This window comes from Mizuhopecten yessoensis, unplaced genomic scaffold (genome assembly GCF_002113885.1).
Source record: "Mizuhopecten yessoensis strain PY_sf001 unplaced genomic scaffold, ASM211388v2 scaffold7725, whole genome shotgun sequence".
NCBI lineage: Eukaryota > Metazoa > Mollusca > Bivalvia > Pectinida > Pectinidae > Mizuhopecten > Mizuhopecten yessoensis.
Genome location: NW_018407191.1, coordinates 1,723,504 through 1,744,615, shown reverse-complemented (window position 1 = coordinate 1,744,615; position 21,112 = coordinate 1,723,504). Strand labels below are relative to the sequence as shown.

Sequence of the window (21,112 nt, the reverse complement as noted above, 5' to 3'; positions counted from 1 at the left end):
AGCAACACAGGGGTCCCTACATGTTTTATCACTTCCGCGATGCAGGCGACACCAAATATCCAAGGTATTTGTGAAAATTCAATTACAAAAAAAGTTTTATGGTGCTGCCAAGTCTTCATCATACGGAAGTCTCTGTCTTGTCAAGTGATTTTTGTTAAATTTTACAACATTACGTATGTGAAAGGCTGTTAACAAATATTACCCACAGAAAAAAGGAGGGCACCAGCTAATATTCATCATTCATCTTTAATAACAAAATCAAGTGTATTCACAATTACCCACATTTCTGTAACATCAAATGACTCATTCCACGAGTCAAAATAAATGTTCATTATTGTATTTAATTACATGTTCACTCACATAAAAACACATTATATCACACTGTGCTCTGGTATCAAACCATTCATAACATTATTTGTAGATGATATTATATATGCATATACATATTATATAATTACATATCTTAAAAGATGTCAGATAAAACAAAACAAAATGGTAAATCTCTTTTTTTTTTTGTTAGTCATGGCAAATTATGTCAATATCTTGTTTAATCAAACAAGTGTCCCTAAATAATATTTCATTTTTTTATCAATCTCGCATGACCTTGCATGTATTACCTAAGCATGCACACAAAAAAGCTTTGCATTTTATCAACATAAAATGTACATACTGTATAAGAAGAAACTTCCACAGTATTGGTAGTTGTAGTGTAACCACTTATATAGATATATTGGTACAGAAACATCCAAAATATGAATGATTTTACAGAATGAAGTTTATTATAGTCAAATAATAGATTGTGAAACTTTGTATGAGTTAGATAGTTTGTGAACATAAAACCCACAAAAACGTTTCAACTATTGTTTCATTTTACAATTATAACTAATTATAAATGTATGAGTGAAATCTCAGATATCAAAGAATTCAACTAACAATACAAACTTACTTAACCCTGACCCGTCTGGAAATGGCAAAGATAAGCAAATTATATATATATATGAAAATGTCGTTGAAACTTCCAATTATAAAAATTCATTTGCACTACAGTACATAATTTACTATTGAGGTAAAACTCCAACCCTGTGATGAGTCTGATATCTTTTCTGACGGAAATAGATAACCAGCTGGTCATGTTGTTCCTCTGTCTAAACTCTAAAAATTCGACCTGAACACATCAAACAAAATGATTCAATACCCTCTTAACTCAAAGAAATAACTTTATACAAGTCATGCACTATTATCAAATGGCAACCTCACATAATCTTTATAAACTCCCCTTACATAATTGGGGAATTTGCATTTAATATTTGACCAATATTCAACAGTGTCGAAGTGTGTTTCACACACGTTCATAATTAGAACTAAAATCAAAACACAATGCATGATTCGACTTTCAGCACAGTATGTGTACATAAGTATGTTTACAGTTTGGTAAAAATTACTTAAAACTTCAATGATATCAAAACTTGGTTATACCTGATCACAAAAATAACTAAAACAACTTTGTTATGGTCTCTACTTCAATTAAGGTAAAGCTGATTTTTCTGTTAGTACTTGGTACTATGATAAAGGCTTGTTATTACCAGTCGAAGAGATTCTTAAGACCTTAATTTTCATTTTCACTAATAACTTTTTTTGCATTATAATGCAAGTGAATACTCCTGATTTTGCATTGTTATTTTTGTATTTATGGTGCAGAAATAAATGTATTCACCGTCGAAAATACAGTTTTAGTATTGCCTATTCTAAAGCATTACTTGACAAGTTTTTAAATCTTGTCATGTTGAATCAGTGATTCACTTAATCACGAAAAAAAATACACAGCTGTGAAATTAACACTACTGTTAAAATAACATTGCACTGCCATAAATGATATCATGATATTTGTTAACATATCATATCAAGGTATGCCCGTGAAAATAACATTGTATTGTTTCGAATAAAAAACATGGTTATTTCACAAAATGACATGGTACAGCTTGAAATTAAAATAGAAAGGTACTATCATGAAAATAGCTAGGTACTGATAACAAGATGTAAAGGATATTCTTGGTTTCTTTATAACAGTTATATTTCACATGTGGATTGAACATGAACTGTTATTTTGATATTTTGTTTGGAAATTCATAACAGGAGTGAACAAAATATTAGAAATATTCAACCTACAAGTGGAATATGACTAATTCCTGGTCCATATAGTATGAAATTAACGAAAAGATTGTTTGTTCAGAAAAGAAAAAACATCACCTTTTTTCTTCACCGCAAAACCTAATATTTCACAAATAAAAATGCCAAAAAAATGGGAAATTTTGAAGAAAAAAAACATAGTACTGCCATGTACTATGTTTCTACATAGCATTGTTCATGATAGCATGAAAATATTTTGTCAAAAGAAAAAACACGGCACTGCCATGTGTGTAAACCTGTCTACATCTAATTCTGTGAGTAAAATGAAACCTTATTATGTAGAACAGATTGTATATGTCAGTCATGTGTGCAGACAGCAGACAACTCATGTATTGAGATTTTACAAAAGTGTGAATCAACTTTCATCACTTTAATATTTTTCATAAAGTTTAAGTTTTTGAAACCTCCACTTGTTTATTCAAACATTTCCTGATCATTGATCAAAGAGTTAATGTAATCAAAAAGGGTCGATACAAGTAAGACCACAGCAAAATCAGTTACATGATGTATTCACACATGCCTTATGAATCAAGAAATACCTTAGAATTTGTTATATACAGTAGATTGAATTCATTATTAAGACTAGAGCAATTGTTTAAACAGTGAAATATGTTTCTATAATGTTGAACCCACACAAAAAACAAACAAACAAACAAATGCCTGCAAAACTACTGTGGTCATATGCATAACTGTTATGTGTTTATCCTAAATGATTGTTCCAACAACCAGGGTATTATATAAGGTAATTGCAAAACTATTAATCAAGCCTCTTAATCCTACAACCTGTAATCCAATTGTCCCACTATCAAGCCAGTGTTTTAGGGAACTGATTTGCCTTTTTATCTTTTTAACTTTGTAACAGTATAATTAATCCAGCCATCTTAATTTTGCTTTAAAAAAGTTAGTTTGCATGGATTATCTACCTGCACTGAAAGTGAAGGTGGCTGGATTATCTACTGAGAATGAAGATGGCTGGATATTAATCTACCGGGAACAAAATGGAAGAATTATCTACTTGGAATGATGTTGGCTAGATAACGCACTGGGTACAAAGGTGGCATGATTATCAACTGGCAATGTAGAGGGCTGGATTATCTACAGATGGCGGCTGAAGGATTGATTTAGCAATAAAGATGGCTGGATTACATACAGTCTGAGAATGAATGTATGATTTAGCAATAAAGATGGCTGAATTACTTACAGTCTGAGAATGAATGTATGATTTAGCAATAAAGATGGCTGGATTATGTACAGTCTAAGGATGAATGTACAATTTAGCAATAAAGATGGCTGGATTATTTAAGTAGAGGAGGTAACTGGATTATATTTTGGAAAGGAGGTAACTGGATTATATTTTGGAAAGGAGGTAACTGGATTTGCTTGGTAAAGAAGATGGCTGGACTATCTTGGTAAAAAAGGTGGCTGGATTATAACAGTTCATAAATGGGGCTGGATTTTCTAGGTAATGAAAGTGATTGATTCCTCAAGTTGCAAAGTTGACTGGATTATTTCAGTTATTAAGGTGACTGGATTATTTTAGTAGTAAAAGTGACTGGATTATTTAATTACTGAAAGTGACTGGGTTATTTCAGTAATGAAGGTGACTGGATTATTTCTGTAATTATTGTGAATGGATTACTTAAATAATGAACATGATGATGATTCGATTATCAAAGCTCCATTGTATTCCTCACATGGTAATAGAAGTAGTATTATTTAGCTTGCTTTAGAGATAGACTGACCAGAATCCATCTTCGGTATGATCACGTAAAATGTTAATAGTCTTGCTACAGTCAATCACATACAGTTGATTTCCTCAGGAACACCATCAATGCACAAAACTACCTAACATGTACGGTAACCCACAGCTTTGTTGATTTCCTTTCTGTATTTATCATCTTGCGTGTTGATGTCGGAGTCTCCCACCTGTCCGTCCTCATACCTGAAACATCCATATAAGGATCATAAACTATATCTGAAACATCCATATAAGGATCATGAACTATATCTGAAACATCCATATAAGGATCATAAATAGTATCTGAAACATCCATATAAGGATCTTAAATAGTATCTGCAACATCCATATAAGGATCATAAATAGTACAACATCCATATAAGGATCATAAATAGTACAACATCCATATAAGGATCATAAATAGTACAACATCCATATAAGGATCATAAATAGTACAACATCCATATAAGGATCATAAATAGTACAACATCCATATAAGGATCATAAATAGTACAACATCCATATAAGGATCATAAATAGTACAACATCCATATAAGGATCATAAATAGTACAACATCCATATAAGGATCATAAATAGTACAACATCCATATAAGGATCATAAATAGTACAACATCCATATAAGGATCATAAATAGTACAACATCCATATAAGGATCATAAATAGTACAACATCCATATAAGGATCATAAATAGTACAACATCCATATAAGGATCATAAATAGTACAACATCCATATAAGAATATTAAATAAATATTAATTAGGCCCCCAAAAACCTGGGTCTCTGATGACTTCTAAAATTCTGTACCACAAACACTTGAAGGCTGTCACAGTGGTACCTAAACAGGATGCAGGACGTCATTTCCCCCACACTGCATAGGTGCATCCCTCTCTTCTTTTTTGACAGGAAAAGATAAATCTGTCTTAACCCATCAAGGGAAAAAAAGCTCACATACGCTATTATTCTGGAAATGTCATCCATGTGTCATCACTGTATGCAGCGTAACTAGGGTAACATACTCAATTTTGTCACACATTGCATGTGCCTTTGGTGATGGCTTGATACACTGGTTTAATATTACAACCTTTTCTTTTACGATGGTAAAGTGTGAGAGAAAAGTAATCAATCAATCCTGAGGTGATGTAGACAGAATAATTTCAACCCTTGGGATAAGATAACTCAAGTTAAGCGTACGGCAACACCGTACCTCATGCTAAATTTACAAAATCTTACCATCAGGTTGAGATATTTCTGTCTACAAACAGGAATGATATATTTTATCATTCCTTATTTCAGGTCCTACATAATCATTGTAAACAGGTAACGAATATTGTGTTTATCAAGAACCTTAAATTTGTATCTGATCAGCCCACAAAAGATATAAGACCGAGTCCAAAGGACTGAACACAGTTAATTAAAGGGAGATAAGACCCTGGTCATATCAGATATAAATATCCTGCATCGATTGTGATGAGATTTTACTATGGAAAGAATGCATGTTCAGCACACTTACTCTATTATTTGAAATATTTTTATATTCATCAAAGTTTGATTTAACAGGTATCGATTTTGTGCAAATGTTTGGAAATTATCCCCACAATGAATTATTATGCATAATATCTTTACATTAGATGCTTGTGAAACATATATTTCTCCCATTGCTATGATCTCTCATGATGATAGATACCAATGAACCTCTATGGTAGATTGCTGTTCTATTTCATTGAAAAAGCATACATGTTACATTTGATCATTTGAACTTATAAACAGATTATAATTTCTCCGATATGAAAATACTCTGAAAATGGTTAATAAAATCAAATTGATGAACTGTGTTGATATTGCATTTACAGTATATATATTTCGATTATATTCGCACAGTTCAATACGTAATAAAACTATTTGTTTACATGTAGATACAATCATATTTCAGCAATCAAAGCTACCTATAAACTATTGGCACAATCACGTTATAAATTAGGATGCTGACGACCTCCTTACTCAAATGCACCTCAAAAGACACTTACTTCTCTAATAAGCACTCTACATCATTTCGCTCATCAAAGAAAATATGAAAACTGCTAAAAAATACTAATAGAACAAGTACATTTACAGAACAGTACATCAAATCTATTTTTAAAACATTATTATAAGGCTTCCGTTTCTAACACCTATACCTATATGGCACCATTAACACTGTATACAATATGTACAATTTCTCAGAACTTCTTCACTGATTCCAAGATCTATGGCAAATATCAAATACTTACACAAAGAAAAATCGTGTGCAAACATGGTCACTTGAGGGAGACACCCAAATATTTCCTGATTTCTTCAGATTTGGTGCGGTGATCACTGCAAAGTTTAAAAATCCTTCATTAAAATCAGTTTAATTATGATTCAATTGTAAAGTATAAACAACTTGTGATTCAAACTCCATCTTCTGAATCTCGAGACTAAGCAAAAACTGTGCAGTAATGGAGAGTATAGCAATTCATTTTCACAAGGTCAAACTTTAACATACAGTTCACATTTCATGCAATACACCTTTATTAATCAGTAACAGTCCTAACACATGCCATACAACTAATGAAATGAAGGAGGCAAAGTATTGTGAGCAGTCTACAGTCATCCATCTGTGTACAAACTTCGGTATGGAAAACAAACAAAATGAAGTAACTCGCAATAAGGTGGTACACGAGACTTCAATCTATTAAGTGTCACTTTGCCATCCCAACAGAGCTCACATACTAAATGTGGCTATTGTAGGTGACATTGTATAGGAGATATGCTCGGGACAAAGCTGTAATATTGGTGACCAAAAGGGCCATAACTCTGTATGACCCTCATGAATGAGACACCCCATCATCCCAAGAGGTACTCAAAATCAAAATTTGGCAATTGTAGTTGACAGAGTATATTAGATATCCACCTGACAAAGATATACATGCACGGACCGATGGAAAAACTGACTGCTAGTGTGACTGACTCATTGACAGATGTTTCCAATCAGGGAATACGAATCCAGTCTCAATTTTTGTATTCTCTCAAGACATGAATACATGTGGATAAAAGATACTAGAACGCTAACAGGTCAGCAAGGCCCTCAGCACCATGTTCCTGAATGACCTATTTTTAGTAACAGTAACTTTGACCTTGACAACTTTTTAAACCCCTATTGCACCTCTACATAACATAGTGCACAACCATGATGAATTTCAAAAAGATTAAGACTTTGATTCCTAGATTAGGACTGTATCCCCTCCAGTCCATTTTTAGTAAGTGACCTTTACCTTGACCTTAGACATTTTTTAAACCCCTGTTGCACATCCTACATTTCACGGTGTATGACCATGCCAAATTTCAGAAAGATTTGTAGTCTTTTGGTGTTTCCGATATAACCTCTGTAAAACAGGATTGCTTTACAGATTATTATACTGTCCATTACTTAATAATGCTATAATATATCAAGTTTCTTCACCTTTTCAGTCACTGCTTGAAAAATTGTGGATTGAAAGTAAAATATTATTGACAAATTCATACATGTAGCTATCTCAACCGACAGTCCTAACCTTCTAACAAAATAAAGAATTGAAAGCCGAAAAGAACCTACCTTCACACAGTGCTATGCAGGTGATGTTATTGCTGGACAAGAATCGTGACTTACTCTGAAACAATATATAACAATCAGTTGGATGCAAATAAAACAGTTTCACATTTTACATCTATTATAATGGGATGTGATAAAGACTTTGGTGATGAAAAATCTGCAGAAACTACACTTGATCTGTGGGAAAAGAATGCCTCGACCAACATAGGGCCCTCAACCCCTAATTGAAGGAATATGATCATTGAATATAAAACCGCAAATATTGTGTAAATTTACAGTAAGGCTTCAACTGATTTTCTTGAAGCTTTACTCATCAATTTACACAGAAAGGGATGAATATGAAATAATCTAAATGAGAGGGAATAGAATTATGTTTCTTTGTTCTGATGACAAAGAGTTTACATTTATAAACAAGGAATCTGCATTTTTCTAAAGTTCATTCATGTATGAACAGGGGAAGTATGAACATGAGCAGCCGTAGCCGTACTAATAATGACAGCTGTTTTACCGTCACATGTGTTACTCTTTACCAATCATAGAACTTGTAACAAAGCACAAAATCAAATCTGTTGCCTTGAAAAAAGTTCCTCTTGTGGGTCCTAACTCCTCGGGAAAATAGTCTGACTGTTGTCTGATAAGGCATGTAACCACTATTTAATGATATATGAACGCATGAACATATAAGACATTTCACTTAGGGGACATAAATAATTCTGACCGATTTCTAAACAATCGCATAACTAGAACAGATGTAGTCTGTCATGAAAATGTTGTTTGTTTGTTATGGTCATGAGTCTAGAACTACAAACTCACCTGTGATTTATCAGATTTGACCTTGTGACCTCCATATCCCATCCTTGAATAACCGAAGGAGACACTGGCACTAGGACTCAGATAGACTCCCTTGCCATAAGCTGCCCCGTTTACCTGCTTCGTCGTCCCCGACGCTACGATTAGTCCCTCGCGTATAATGCAATGCCAGTTTTCTATACCTGAACCACTGTAATAATAATAATTCTAAACAATGTATTCAATTCAAGCAATGCACTCAATAGAAACGATTCAAACACTGTAGACACTATATAGAAATCCCTACGTTCATTTTTGGAGAAGAATACTCATTCTACATCAACATTTCTTTACTATTCAGCAATATTTTTCTTACTGAAAGATAAAGCATTATGTTTTTTTTCCATAAATCTATAAATACTTCACAAGAAATAAGAAAAATGGATAAAAATTATTGATCTTTAGATGTGGTTACAGCTGAACTGCTATAATTCCATTTAAATATCTACATGACCCAAAGATTCTGGCTTTGCTTTAGGACAAAACCTATAAAGACCTTGAATAATTGTTTGCACTAATGTAATAGGCAGGAAACCCAATCATGGATAATGGTGATTTAATCTGTAGTCCTACAGCCAGCTAGATTTTTACTGGAACAGCCCGGAAATTGTTTTTACAGTTCAGGTAGTATTTGTACCTAAAAACTAACTGATGGTTTTGCATGTATGTATTGACTGTACAAATTAAGGCTAGAGTCAATTCTGAGACCCTAATTTTGAAAGTATATCCATAAAATAGGAACACCTTGTACATGCAAATACATCTGAAGGTGACTTTGAAGCATATATAAATGTAACGAGATCACTTTAATTATTATAATGTTTGTAATTACAATTGTAGTAAGTTTTTCAAGCATTTCTTATTCAAAAGAACAAGAAATTTAAATAATAATGCTGACAGCATATTTTAATTAAAATTACAACTGAAGGTAATTTCCATTATAAGAGTTCATTGTGCTCCTCTACACCGCACTACAGTAAAAATACTGAAAAATCTAACTTTCATGGAACAACATTATTACTGAGATATAATTTTATATTAAAAATGTTTTGCCAAAAGAGAATGTGGAAATTAGCCAATTGAACCACACTTACTGGAATGCAAAGGTACTGCCATGTTGCTGCTTGCACTCTCTAAACACTGCCTCCTTGGCAGGGGGACTACTAAGTAAGAGAAACTGGTGAGGTGTTCTCATGAAAGACATTTGCTGAAAAACAGAAACATATGTATGATAGATGTGTATTTGTCACCAATAGGACATTTTCCCTTGAGGCTGACAAACCTGCTAAATGAACCGCATCTTGCGGGTCACACTCGCAAAATTAACCTATCACCCTCGACCAAATCATGTAAACCAATTCAATGTAAACAAGATTGCAACACATTGCCAATATATACCCCACCACTAAACCATGGACTCATGATCAGTTTCATATCCTTTTTTTTTTTCTTAATTANTTGCCAATATATACCCCACCACTAAACCATGGACTCAAGATCAGTTTCATATCCTTTTTTTTCTTAATTTTTTTTAAAATCATTAAATACCTTTTTTTCTCTTGCTAAAGAATATTTTTTTCCCAATTCTCAAATTTGAGTGCAGATTCTTTAGATTGAATGAAAGAATATTAACACTTTTGTCTCCAATAATAACAATAATAAAATTTGTGTTTGTCTTGTCATATAAAGTGGCCAGCTGACTGATAAAACTTTTCCCCCAGCCAAACCCAGTCCAAGAAACAGCATTTTGTTTTTCTAAAATGTGTAAAACAAATGTTATATGACCATTTTGCTATCATACTCATTCCTCAACCTGTTATTAGCCCTTACCTTGTCAGCAGGTAATTTCACAATATGTGATCTGTTACTTGTGATCATCCTGTAGAGAGAATCATTAGATATATATCACAAACTTTGATTTGTATCATGTAAGAAATTGATGCAAAAAGATGTTGACAGTGCTTTTACTAGTTATAACTTCCATAAGAAATAAATTTTAGTGCTTCCATAAAATTTCATATTCACACTGACACTTTTTTGTTCAACATTAAATTTCATTATCCTGCAGTATAGAATGTTTCAATCTTGCCATAATTCTGAGGGAACCACCAAATATTTTTACTAGTGCCAGAATTTCCTACTTCAACTAGAAGCCAATGCAAATGGCCTTAAACTGCTAACCTTATTTTAATTGAACCCTTCAGTTTAAATTTCAATACAGGATTACAATATAACAGAAGAACCTGTCTAAGAAACCACCTTTTTTTTAGAACTAGAACTGTCACCTATGGGCTAACTAATACCCCCCGCATTCTGGCTGCTTGTTGCCCCTGTAGCTAGGGTCAAGGGTCATGAAAAAGTCACTTCAGATGTCGTATTGACAGACCGATGGAAAAGACAAACACCACTACTGTGACCTTTGACTCAATGACCTCGTAATTTTGTTACAATGTAGCTTACATCAATGCTACATTTACTCCAAGGTATGTATATACAAAATACCTACTATTTCTGCCATAATTAGCCATTTCAGTAACATAATGCATCTGTGACCTTTGACCTTGGAAGTTTGTCATAATATAGCCTGCATAATTGGCTATGATACTCTTATGTATATGACCTCTGACCCCATGACCTTGGACGCTGTCAGTTGAGTAAATTTCATTAATCCCAACAATATTTTTATGTATATGTATATACATACAAAATACCTTCCGTTTCCGAGGTTTTAGCCCTTTCAGTAACGTAATTCATTTGTGATCTTTGACCTTTCAAAACACAGAAATATGAAACCTGCCAAAAAAACACATTATATATGTTAAACATTATTTCTTTCAGTACTACCCTACCAAATTTGGAAGGAATTGAATAAAAAGTAAAAAAAGTTCTTGCATTTTCTATATAATGCCATGGTCTAGAGAAGGTTTATGAACCAAGGGCCATAACTTCGTGAAAAGGGAAGATAACCTAATGAAAAGTACTTTACGCACATCTCCAAGCTGCTAGGATTGTTATCAGCAAATTTCATTGACATCCATCCAGTAGTTTAGGAGGAGAACATGGTACTACATTGCATCTACAGCGGGGGTATAATAAGCTTCTTAGCAAATATAATTATATTTTGATCCAGGGAGGGCACTATTTTTGGCAAGGAGTCCATATTTGAATCTTCAATTCACAAATAATTATAAGGCAAGGTACTTTTAGTTGGTAATTTAATTAAGTCATCAAGGTTCAAATATTTACTAAATGGAAGATTGCATTTGAAAACTTATTGATTTCTATCTGTTGATATCAGCAGTAAACGCTCTTGATCCCATATTCCAGGAGCCATTGATCACTATACATTCTTGATAAGTTGCATTTTAATAATAATCTTGAGAATTAAAAATGGACCATGACAGACAGAAGACCAAAAATTCTCACTGGAGCCTTATGTAACATTATTTTTTCAATACCTCCGCTAGGAGTCGAACCCTGGACCTCCTGTTAACTAGTCTTGTGCTGTACCGAATGAGCTAAAGAAAAATACTCCCTAGCCGAGTTGATTTGGTAGGAAGCAGCTAGTAATTTACCTGTTGTTGTAAAAATTAACATATGCAAAAGTCAAAACATACCACTGTAGTAGGGGGTAGGAATATATGTTATTTTCTTCTAGTTTTTTCTTCATATTGGCAGCTCCAAGTCTGGTCATTTCTTGCATAGAAATAATACTATCTAGGGCACTTTCTACTTTGGCGTAATCTTTACTCTGAAACCAAAACAAACACATACATTTAAATCCAACATTTGCAAAGAAACTTTTGTTGATTTTCAAAATAACTGCTCTCGATTCTGATAACTGCGAGATGACTTGATTAAGAAGTTACGTACAAAGTTGAAAACTAATTTCTTGCCAATTTCAAATGAAGCATGTATCATTACACTTAATACACTGTAACGCTTATCATCGTGGGTAGAGTCATGATACAGAATCGTAATGGGACAAGACTGGTCGGGACAGGACACGGAAGGATGAGACGGGACGGACATGGGTAACAAAATATGCCCCCATGCCCCCCCCACCTGCCCTCCCAAACCTCTCGTAAAATGGCGGGGACATAAAAACGTATATCCAGCATCTTAATTACCGGGTAGAGATTCCAAGACCTAGGTCTCGTGTCTCATTGACTTTTTACCAGAAAAAGTTACTCTGGTAGCACACAAAGCAATATGTTTCAAGTGACATTACATGTAAAAGACTCGGAAGGAATTGAAATAAGAGTGAAGTACATTAAATACGCCCAAATGAAATAGAAAGATTAATCAAAATGGGAACAAAGTTATATGGCAGAACACACTTATTAGAACTTCTTGGTTAAAAAAATGAAATCATAAATGCATCCCCTCCAAATCTTTATTAGACATCAACCTCTCTTATAAATTATACCTAAACAAAATACTTTCTTAGGAACCCAGCCTTATAAATCCTTTTACTGTTACAGAATTCTCATGATCAGTTCCTGCAGTATAGCTCACAATCGTTAATTACAAATTAAAGACAAATATGAAATAGACTGTAGATACAACTGTTTTCATACCTTAGTACCTGTAGTATAAAGCTCACAATAGTTAATTACAAATTAAAGACAAATATGAACCAGAATGTAGACACAACTACTACAAACCTTGGGATTAAAAGCCAGTTCGCTATTGTTTTTAGGATCCACAATCGTTGGATAGGGATCAAAGATCACAGCCTTTCTAGTGGAAGCACAAGCAGCTCTCGTCATGGCAATCAGCAAGTCTACAACCTACAACAAAGCAATATATAGTTGAACCCACGGTAATCCCTGTTGTTCTATCAAGATCTTTTTTTCGTCCGCTATTGGCATACATTTTTAATCTGTTCCAAATGTAACAATCACAGAGAAAATACTGATGGTGATTCAAGTACCACCAAGAAGCAAGGAATTTTACTGCCGTTTAAATTTTGTGCACAGCAAAAGCCATGTATGTACTAGGATATCATGACTTAGCTTCTGTGACCCAAAGTAGTTTTGGTATTACCTTATCATCCTAAAATCAATGAGATTCCTCCTCACCCTCATCATTAGAATACCTATCCTGTGTACGTTTCTGTGTTCTAAGTGGAAATTAAAGACAACCTATACTCGGAATCTGGAAAATTCTTGCTTAACATTTCACTTGGACCTGGTAACAATGTTTTACATTTGAAATTAAGTGTTGCTCATAGGAATTTTATTGTAGTAAGACCCCTCCCTGCGGAGACTGTTCGATTCTCTGACTGTGATGTTCTGGGAAGAACAGTGCCATCCCCGGACAGAATATCCAAGAGCTACTCCCAAGGGAAAGGGCAGTAATAGATTTAGTACATTACATATCATTGAAGAATGGTTTAATTGACACTGATGTTCTGCAGTAAATTCAGGTGTGCTTCTTATTTCAAAGATTCAAAACAATAATTCCAATATGACAATGCAACATGATGTCATGCCAGAAAATTCCCACGGGGGAAGTCCTCAAAGAGGAATAGTTACAAGGAGAAAACTTTGTCACAGAGGAATAGCGCCTGGAGTCAAGGGCGGAGTCAAAGACAGGTGGGACCTGACAAGATCAAACTTGTGATGTTATCCAAACATGATCCTAGGTATTACCATTATGACATATAACTGTTTTCTTGTGTTACCTAGCAATCCTATACATACCTCAGCACCAGTAGCTATGTCTTCTGCTGCGTCACTCATCACCCCCAGGGTTTGGAAGGCAAATACACATAGTTCCCGTGAGCATACAGCTGGCTGTAACACAAAGTAAAGGACAATTTGTGCATTATTGCCCTCAAATATGAAAAAGTAACACAGCTTGATTAAATACAATGCATAAAACTGAACTCTGACATTGCCTGCTGGATAAGAGATAGAGTATACGTAGAAGAGAAAGATAAGATAGCAGAGTTAGAAATGATGAAAGTATTTTATCAAAGTTACCAGGAAATATGACTAATATACACAATCATAAAATGTGTTATTTACTTTCCCTTTTAACACTTTCCACATAAATTGAAACTGGATTTACCAGGCTCTCCTAACAACATGCGTTAAAGTTGACCCCTTAATAAATCTAAATTTAGCGTTATCTGATAACTCAAAATTACGCAGGTATTACAGCAATGAAAATGGGACTACAGGCAAAAAGCTCGACAGATTTATGTTGAAATTTGGATTTTTCAGTCCTTACTATGGATTTTTTTTTTAAATCTGCCTTACACTTAAATTTGAAACAAGATTGAAATCAGCCAAAAGGGTGACATTTTTAACTCACATGTTATCAGTGAATTGTTTATCCTTTGATTGTTTCATCAATTGATTAACAAATTTAAAAGTACAAATTATAGGAATGAATTCTACAGGCTCTTTAGTATCGACATGTAAAGGTTTCCCTAAGTGCATTTGACATTTAGAGTTTCCCATCTTCATACGATGTTTACCTGAAGGCGTATAAATGTCCTTTAAACGCGTCTATAAACATCCATGAATATGAACAAATTTTTGAAAAGAAAGTATTTTGTCATTTAGAAATTTATTTTATGTCAAACCACTCTAGTACATTTTGTGTGTTGTAATTCTGAAAGTGGTCAGATCTTTGAAATTAGTTTTCCATAACAGAGAGTCTTGAAGAACAAATTCACAATAGCATGACCTATAGGCAGTGAAGCAAGTGAGACAAATTCATTCATGTGATGTTGCTTGTTGCTTTAGCTTTCCACTTCTACAACTGAACATTTATCAATGCATTAAACATATTAAAGATTATCACTCTGATCCTATAAAAATAGTAGGCTTTGTTTGGAGTCACGGTTGTGGTGTGTAAGTGGAGGTGTGATGGGGGAAAGTCAAGCTAGCTTATCACAGTTGTGGTGTGTAAGTGTGGGTGTGACGGGGGAAAGTCAAGCTAGCTTATCACAGTTGTGGTGTGTAAGTGGAGGTGTGATGGGGGAAAGTCAACCTAGCTTATCACTAACATATATCCATGTCACTTTTTCTTTTACTCTAACAATTCCTTGACAATCATCCCTGGACCCTATACATGAATATATCTACTGCAGAAAATGTTTACATGATGTTGAAAACACTTAATTGGACAAATTGAGATCATGATGATCAGGAATTCTAGGTACTTTTTGTATACACTGTACTTTATTGAAAGACTAAGAAGTGATTTGCTAATGACCTGGCCATATCAGTGTCTGTGAGTATGATCATCTGAGGTAAGTTACCTTTAACATGGCACCATTCTGAAAGACATGTGCTTCATCACAGACAACGCAGTATTCATTTAGTGTGGGAATCCTCTGACGAATATACTGGAACAGCTGAAAAAGATTACAGAAACATGTCAAATACTCTGCTGCAGAAATTATAATTCTGATAACAAGGCTTTTGCCACTACAGAGAATGCTTATTTCAAAGTAACATACAGATTGTACAATCGTACAGAAGCAAATTCCAATGAGACCACAACCCAGGGACTGCTTTCGACACTAGATACATACTATGGATATCTGCGATAAGATTCATGAGCTTGGAAATATGTAATATCAAAGTTTTACTTTATATACATACACAATATAGGGTTTAAATGTGTCGCAATGTTTCAAGACCGAATGGTCCCTTTGCATTGTCAAGCTGTGAGAGAGTGAGCAATTTGAATATATAAATTGCTCACTCAGTCTTAGGTTGACCTACAGGACAGGAAGTCGGTCTTGAAATGTTACGACACGTTTAATATGTGCATTGTGTATAAAGTAACACTTTGATATAACCTAATATGGAAGTAAACACTCAAGGAACAGCTATAGATAGATATGACTGATGTCAACACTCCAGGAACAGCTATAGATAGACATAAGACTGATGTCAACACTCTAGGGACAGCTATAGATAGAAATAAGACTGATGTCAACACTCCAGGGACAGCTATAGATAGACATAAGACTGGTGTCAACACTCCAGGGACAGCTATAGATAGACATAAGACTGGTGTCAACACTCTAGGGACAGCTATAGATAGATATAAGACTGATGTCAACACTCTAGGGACAGCTATAGATAGAAATAAGACTGATGTGAACACTCCAGGGACAGCTATAGATAGATATAAGACTGGTGTCAACCCTCCAGGGACAGCTATAGATAGACATATGACTGGTGTCAACACTCTAGGGACAGCTATAGATAGATATAAGACTGATGGCAACACTCTAGGGACAGCTATAGATAGATATAAGACTGATGGCAACACTCTAGGGACAGCTATAGATAGAAATAAGACTGATGTGAACACTCCAGGGACAGCTATAGATAGATACAAGACTGATGTCAACACTCCAGGGACAGATATATAGATAGATATAAGACTGATGTCAACACTCCAGGTACAGCTATTGATATATATCTGACTGATGTTAACACTCAAGCAACAGCTATAGATATATATCTGACTGATGTTAACAGTCCAAGGACAGCTATAGATATATATCTGACTGATGTTAACACTCCAGGGACAGCTATAGATATATATCTGACTGATGTCAACACTCCAGGGACAGCTATAGATAGATATAAGACTGATGTTAACAATCCAGGGACAGCTATAGATATATATCTGACTGATGTTAACACTCCAGAGACAGCTATAGATAGATGTAAGACTGATGTCAACACTCCAGGGACAGCTATAGATAGATATCTGACTAATGTCAACACTCCAGGGACAGCTATAGATATATATCTGACTGATGTCGACACTCCAGGAACAGCTATAGATATATATCTGAATGATGCTAACACTCCAGGGACAGCTATAGATAGATATATACTGTTACCCAACAAACATGATGTGATTTCTTGGTAAAAGGAGATAATTGTCACAATACCTAATAACCCTACAAGGCACGATTATAGAAGTTTACCATGTAAACTTAAACTTTTATTCTGACAATTTTCTACATACTAGAGATTGCCAAAACAATCCAATGGTGGGACCCCCAAAGACTGTATTCTATTGTACTTGTCTGCTGCTCTACATAAAGAATTGTAGCAGACCTGGAGGGGATTTGAGACTGTGTTTCCCAGCTCAGCACAACAAAGTAAAAGGTGGGTGCAAAAGTGTTCAAACATCTACCTGTACTAACATGTGTATATGATGCTTGCTTTTATGGAAACCCACCTGTATTAACATATACCGCATTCAAACTTTTAAGCACAGACCCACCTTTTTTCTTAGAAAGAGGAAGGATGCACTTAATTAAAACCTGCCAAAAATATCATTTTCAGTCTTTTGACCAAAGATTCTGTGCCCTTTAGTGTTCACATTACTAAGCAATATAATCCAGTGGTTTAGCATCATTTCTTATTCAAGATTTTACCAATTGTCTCTGTAAAGTATTTTTATTTGTCCTTTGAAAGATTTCACAAATGTGAAAAAAATATGCAACTAATCACACAATCATTTTCATTATCGCTCACTTTGTCATCCAATAGATCTATCTGTTCAAAATCTGACAGTCCATATCGCACAACAAGTTGGCATCAATTTTTCGGCCGGTTTGAGCATGAAAGGGTTATGACACACATCCTCTTGTGGTTTTGTAAGCCCACGGTGCCCGTATAAGGACAAATATGGTATTAAGTACTATAAGATACCCACCTGTACTAGGAATCCATGCTCCAGACTAGGAACCCGTTTAGCATTCTTCCCAAGCCATGTGGATGAAGGAACCAAGGTCAGATCAGATGAACTTTGATCTTGAGAAGCTCCCTCCTTAGGGGCAGATGCTGTTGCCACAGAACTTGTTTGTCGTCCAAAACCACGCTTTATTTTTTTTAGGATGGGTGGATGTGACGCCTGTCGCATAGTACCTTTAACAGGAGGCCCTTTGCCTGCATTATCAGGGACTGTAAGTCCTTTTTGTCGCCTTTTAAAATAAAAACAAACACGCAAAAAAAGTTAGATGTATAACTTTTATCATCAGGTGGTTGTTTTGGCCTAGGGATTATGAATAATNGGTTTGACCGTTTAAACGAAAACGGCCAAGGTGTTACTATAATTTGCACTACGACATTGAATGCCCGATACGCAATACGGAAATGACGACACGGTGTACATGCACATTTCGATCAAGATAATTGAGTCCGAGCTGTACTTTTTCTGGAAGTACGTCACGAAAATGGACGCTGATGACGATGTGTGGAGCCACCTTAAGTCCAAAATTGTCTTAAGTTTTGACATGAACAATCACAGATAACATCATGAAAAGTAACATCATACGTGATTGGCTAAGCTAAAAACTTAAGCCTAAGATTGTTTCATGATCCAGGCCGGACCGCTTCGTAGCTCTGACGACGCAATTATAAAAAAAATCTCTCGTCGTCAGAAAGCTACGTTGTCGCAGCTAGGGCCTGGACATCTTCATTTCATTTTCTTTTATTTATAAATAAACTTGTCACTTTAAGAAAGAATACTGGTTATAATAAACCATGGTTCCAGCAAACACGCTTATATCATGATATTTTTTCCATCATTCTTTACCTTTGTTTACAATTAGGTTATGATGACTAACAAATAATGTGAATTCACTGAGCGTTGTTAGTTAATAGAGGGAAAGGGGCCAATACTTTACTAGGGAGAAGGAAAGGGCCCAATACTTTACTAGGGAGAAGGAAAGGGCCCAATACTTTTACTGGAGAGAGGAGAAGGACCCAGTACTTCTACTGGAGAGAGGGGAAGGGTCCAATTCTTTACTGGGATATAGGGGAAGGACCAAATTATTTACTGAGGAGAGGGGAAGGGCCCAATACTTTACTAGGGAGAATAAAAGGGCCCAATACTTAACTGGAGAGAGGGGAAACGCCCGTTACTTTACTAGGGAGAGAGGAGAGAGCCCAATACTTTACTGGGGGAAGGGAAAACGCCCGTTACTTTACTAGGGAGAGGGAGAGAGCCCAATACTTTACTGGGGGGAGGGGAAACGCCCGTTACTTTACTAGGGAGAGGGAAAGAGCCCAATACTTTACTGGGGGGAGGGGAAACGCCCGTTACTTTACTAGGGAGAGGGAAAGAGCCCAATACTTTACTGGGGGGAGGGGAAAGGCCCAATACTAAATTGGGGAGAGGGGACAGGACCAATACTTTACTGGATAAAGAGGAAAGACCCAATACTTAATTGGGGAGAGGGGCAGGGCCCATTACTTCTACTGCGGAGAAGAGAAAAGCCCAATACTTTACTGGGGAAGGGGAAGGGCCTAATTGTTTGCTGGGGATAGGGGAATGGCCCAATACTTAACTGGGGAGAAGGGAAGGGCCTAATTCTGTAATGGGGATAGGGGAAGGACCCAATACTTTACTGGGGAGAGGGGAAGGGCCTAATTGTTTACTGGGGATAGGGGAATGGCCCAATACTTAACTGGGGAGAAGTGAAGGGCCTAATTCTGTAATGGGGATAGGGGAAGGGCCCAATACTTTACTGGGGAGAGGGGAAGGGCCCAATACTTTACTGGGGAGAGGGGAAAGGCCCAATACTTTACTAGGGAGATGGGCAGGGTCCAATTCTTTACTGGGGATAGGGGAAGGACCCAATTCTTTACTGAGGAGAGGGGAAGGGCCCAATTCCTTACTGAAGATAGGGGAAGGGCCCAATTCTTTACTGGAGTGAGCCCATTACTTGTCTCGGGTGGGGGGAAAGGCCCAATACTTTACTGGGGTTAGGGAATGGCCCAATACTTCACTAGTGAGAAGCGAAGGGTCTGATTCTTCACTGGTGAGAGGGGAAGGGTCCATTAATTTACTGGGGTGACAGGAAGGGCCCAAATCTTAACTGAGGTGAGGGGAAGGGCCCATTTTTTGACTGGGGAGAAGGGAAGGGCCCAACACTTAACTGGGGATAGGGGAAGGGCCAAATGCTTTACTGAAGAGAGCGGAAGGGCCCATTTCTTTACTGGGGGATTGGGAAATGGAGTAGGAGATGTACAAGAGGCCCCTGGGCCTTAATGGTCACCTGATATATTTATACAGAGAGTTGATTTTGTTTTTAACATGAACAGAAATATTCTTCAAAGACACAAAAAACAATAAAACCACCTTATTCAATATCCAGCATAGAGATTTCAACCTAAAAAGTATTTTAAACTAGCACCTCTGATTCTAAACAAGGAAAATGAAGAAATTTTAGCACACTGACTCCTTGGGGGTAGGGCTGGCTCAAAATTTTCAAAATATCAAACTGTCAACTCAAGGTTATAATTCCAATCAAGTTATTAACATGTAATTATATTCAAAGTATCATTTGCCATTATAAACCATAATAAATTTTGCCCCCCCCCCCTCCTTCCCCAGGGGGTAAACATGAGACCCTAGAGTCATAAACCTTAAGACCCTTCCATCTAAGAAGAGTATTTGATTCTACCATATCTGGGTCTTGAGAAGAAGATTTTTGAAATTTCAGTAAATTCGACCCTTTTTGGCCCCACCCATCAGCCCCTGGGGGTCAGTCAGGGCTCATATGTGCATACTATCAAACTGCTACCTAATACTGATAATGCTAACCCAAATTGAATTACTTCCAATGGAAATTAAACAAATGTTGGTCCAAAATGTGATTTCCCTATATAAACTATAGTAAAGTTTACCCCCTCCCCAGGGGGAAAC

At 35.8% G+C, this 21,112-nt stretch overlaps 1 protein-coding gene across 1 annotated transcript in view; it reads right to left on the bottom strand.

Moving 5' to 3' along the window:
* Positions 1 to 226: 226 nt before the first annotated feature.
* LOC110454258 (poly [ADP-ribose] polymerase 6-like) overlaps positions 227 to 21,112 on the bottom strand; it is a 31,983-nt gene continuing 11,097 nt past the window's right edge. The window contains exons 11-21 of the mRNA XM_021503684.1: positions 18,116 to 18,383; positions 15,684 to 15,779; positions 14,113 to 14,205; positions 13,072 to 13,197; positions 12,022 to 12,155; positions 10,235 to 10,283; positions 9,499 to 9,611; positions 8,369 to 8,555; positions 7,559 to 7,613; positions 6,216 to 6,300; positions 227 to 4,129 (exon numbers count right to left, since the gene is read on the bottom strand). Coding sequence (XP_021359359.1) covers positions 4,033 to 4,129; positions 6,216 to 6,300; positions 7,559 to 7,613; positions 8,369 to 8,555; positions 9,499 to 9,611; positions 10,235 to 10,283; positions 12,022 to 12,155; positions 13,072 to 13,197; positions 14,113 to 14,205; positions 15,684 to 15,779; positions 18,116 to 18,383 — 1,303 coding nt within the window. The 3' untranslated portion in view covers positions 227 to 4,032. The remainder of the gene's footprint in view (positions 4,130 to 6,215; positions 6,301 to 7,558; positions 7,614 to 8,368; positions 8,556 to 9,498; positions 9,612 to 10,234; positions 10,284 to 12,021; positions 12,156 to 13,071; positions 13,198 to 14,112; positions 14,206 to 15,683; positions 15,780 to 18,115; positions 18,384 to 21,112) is intronic.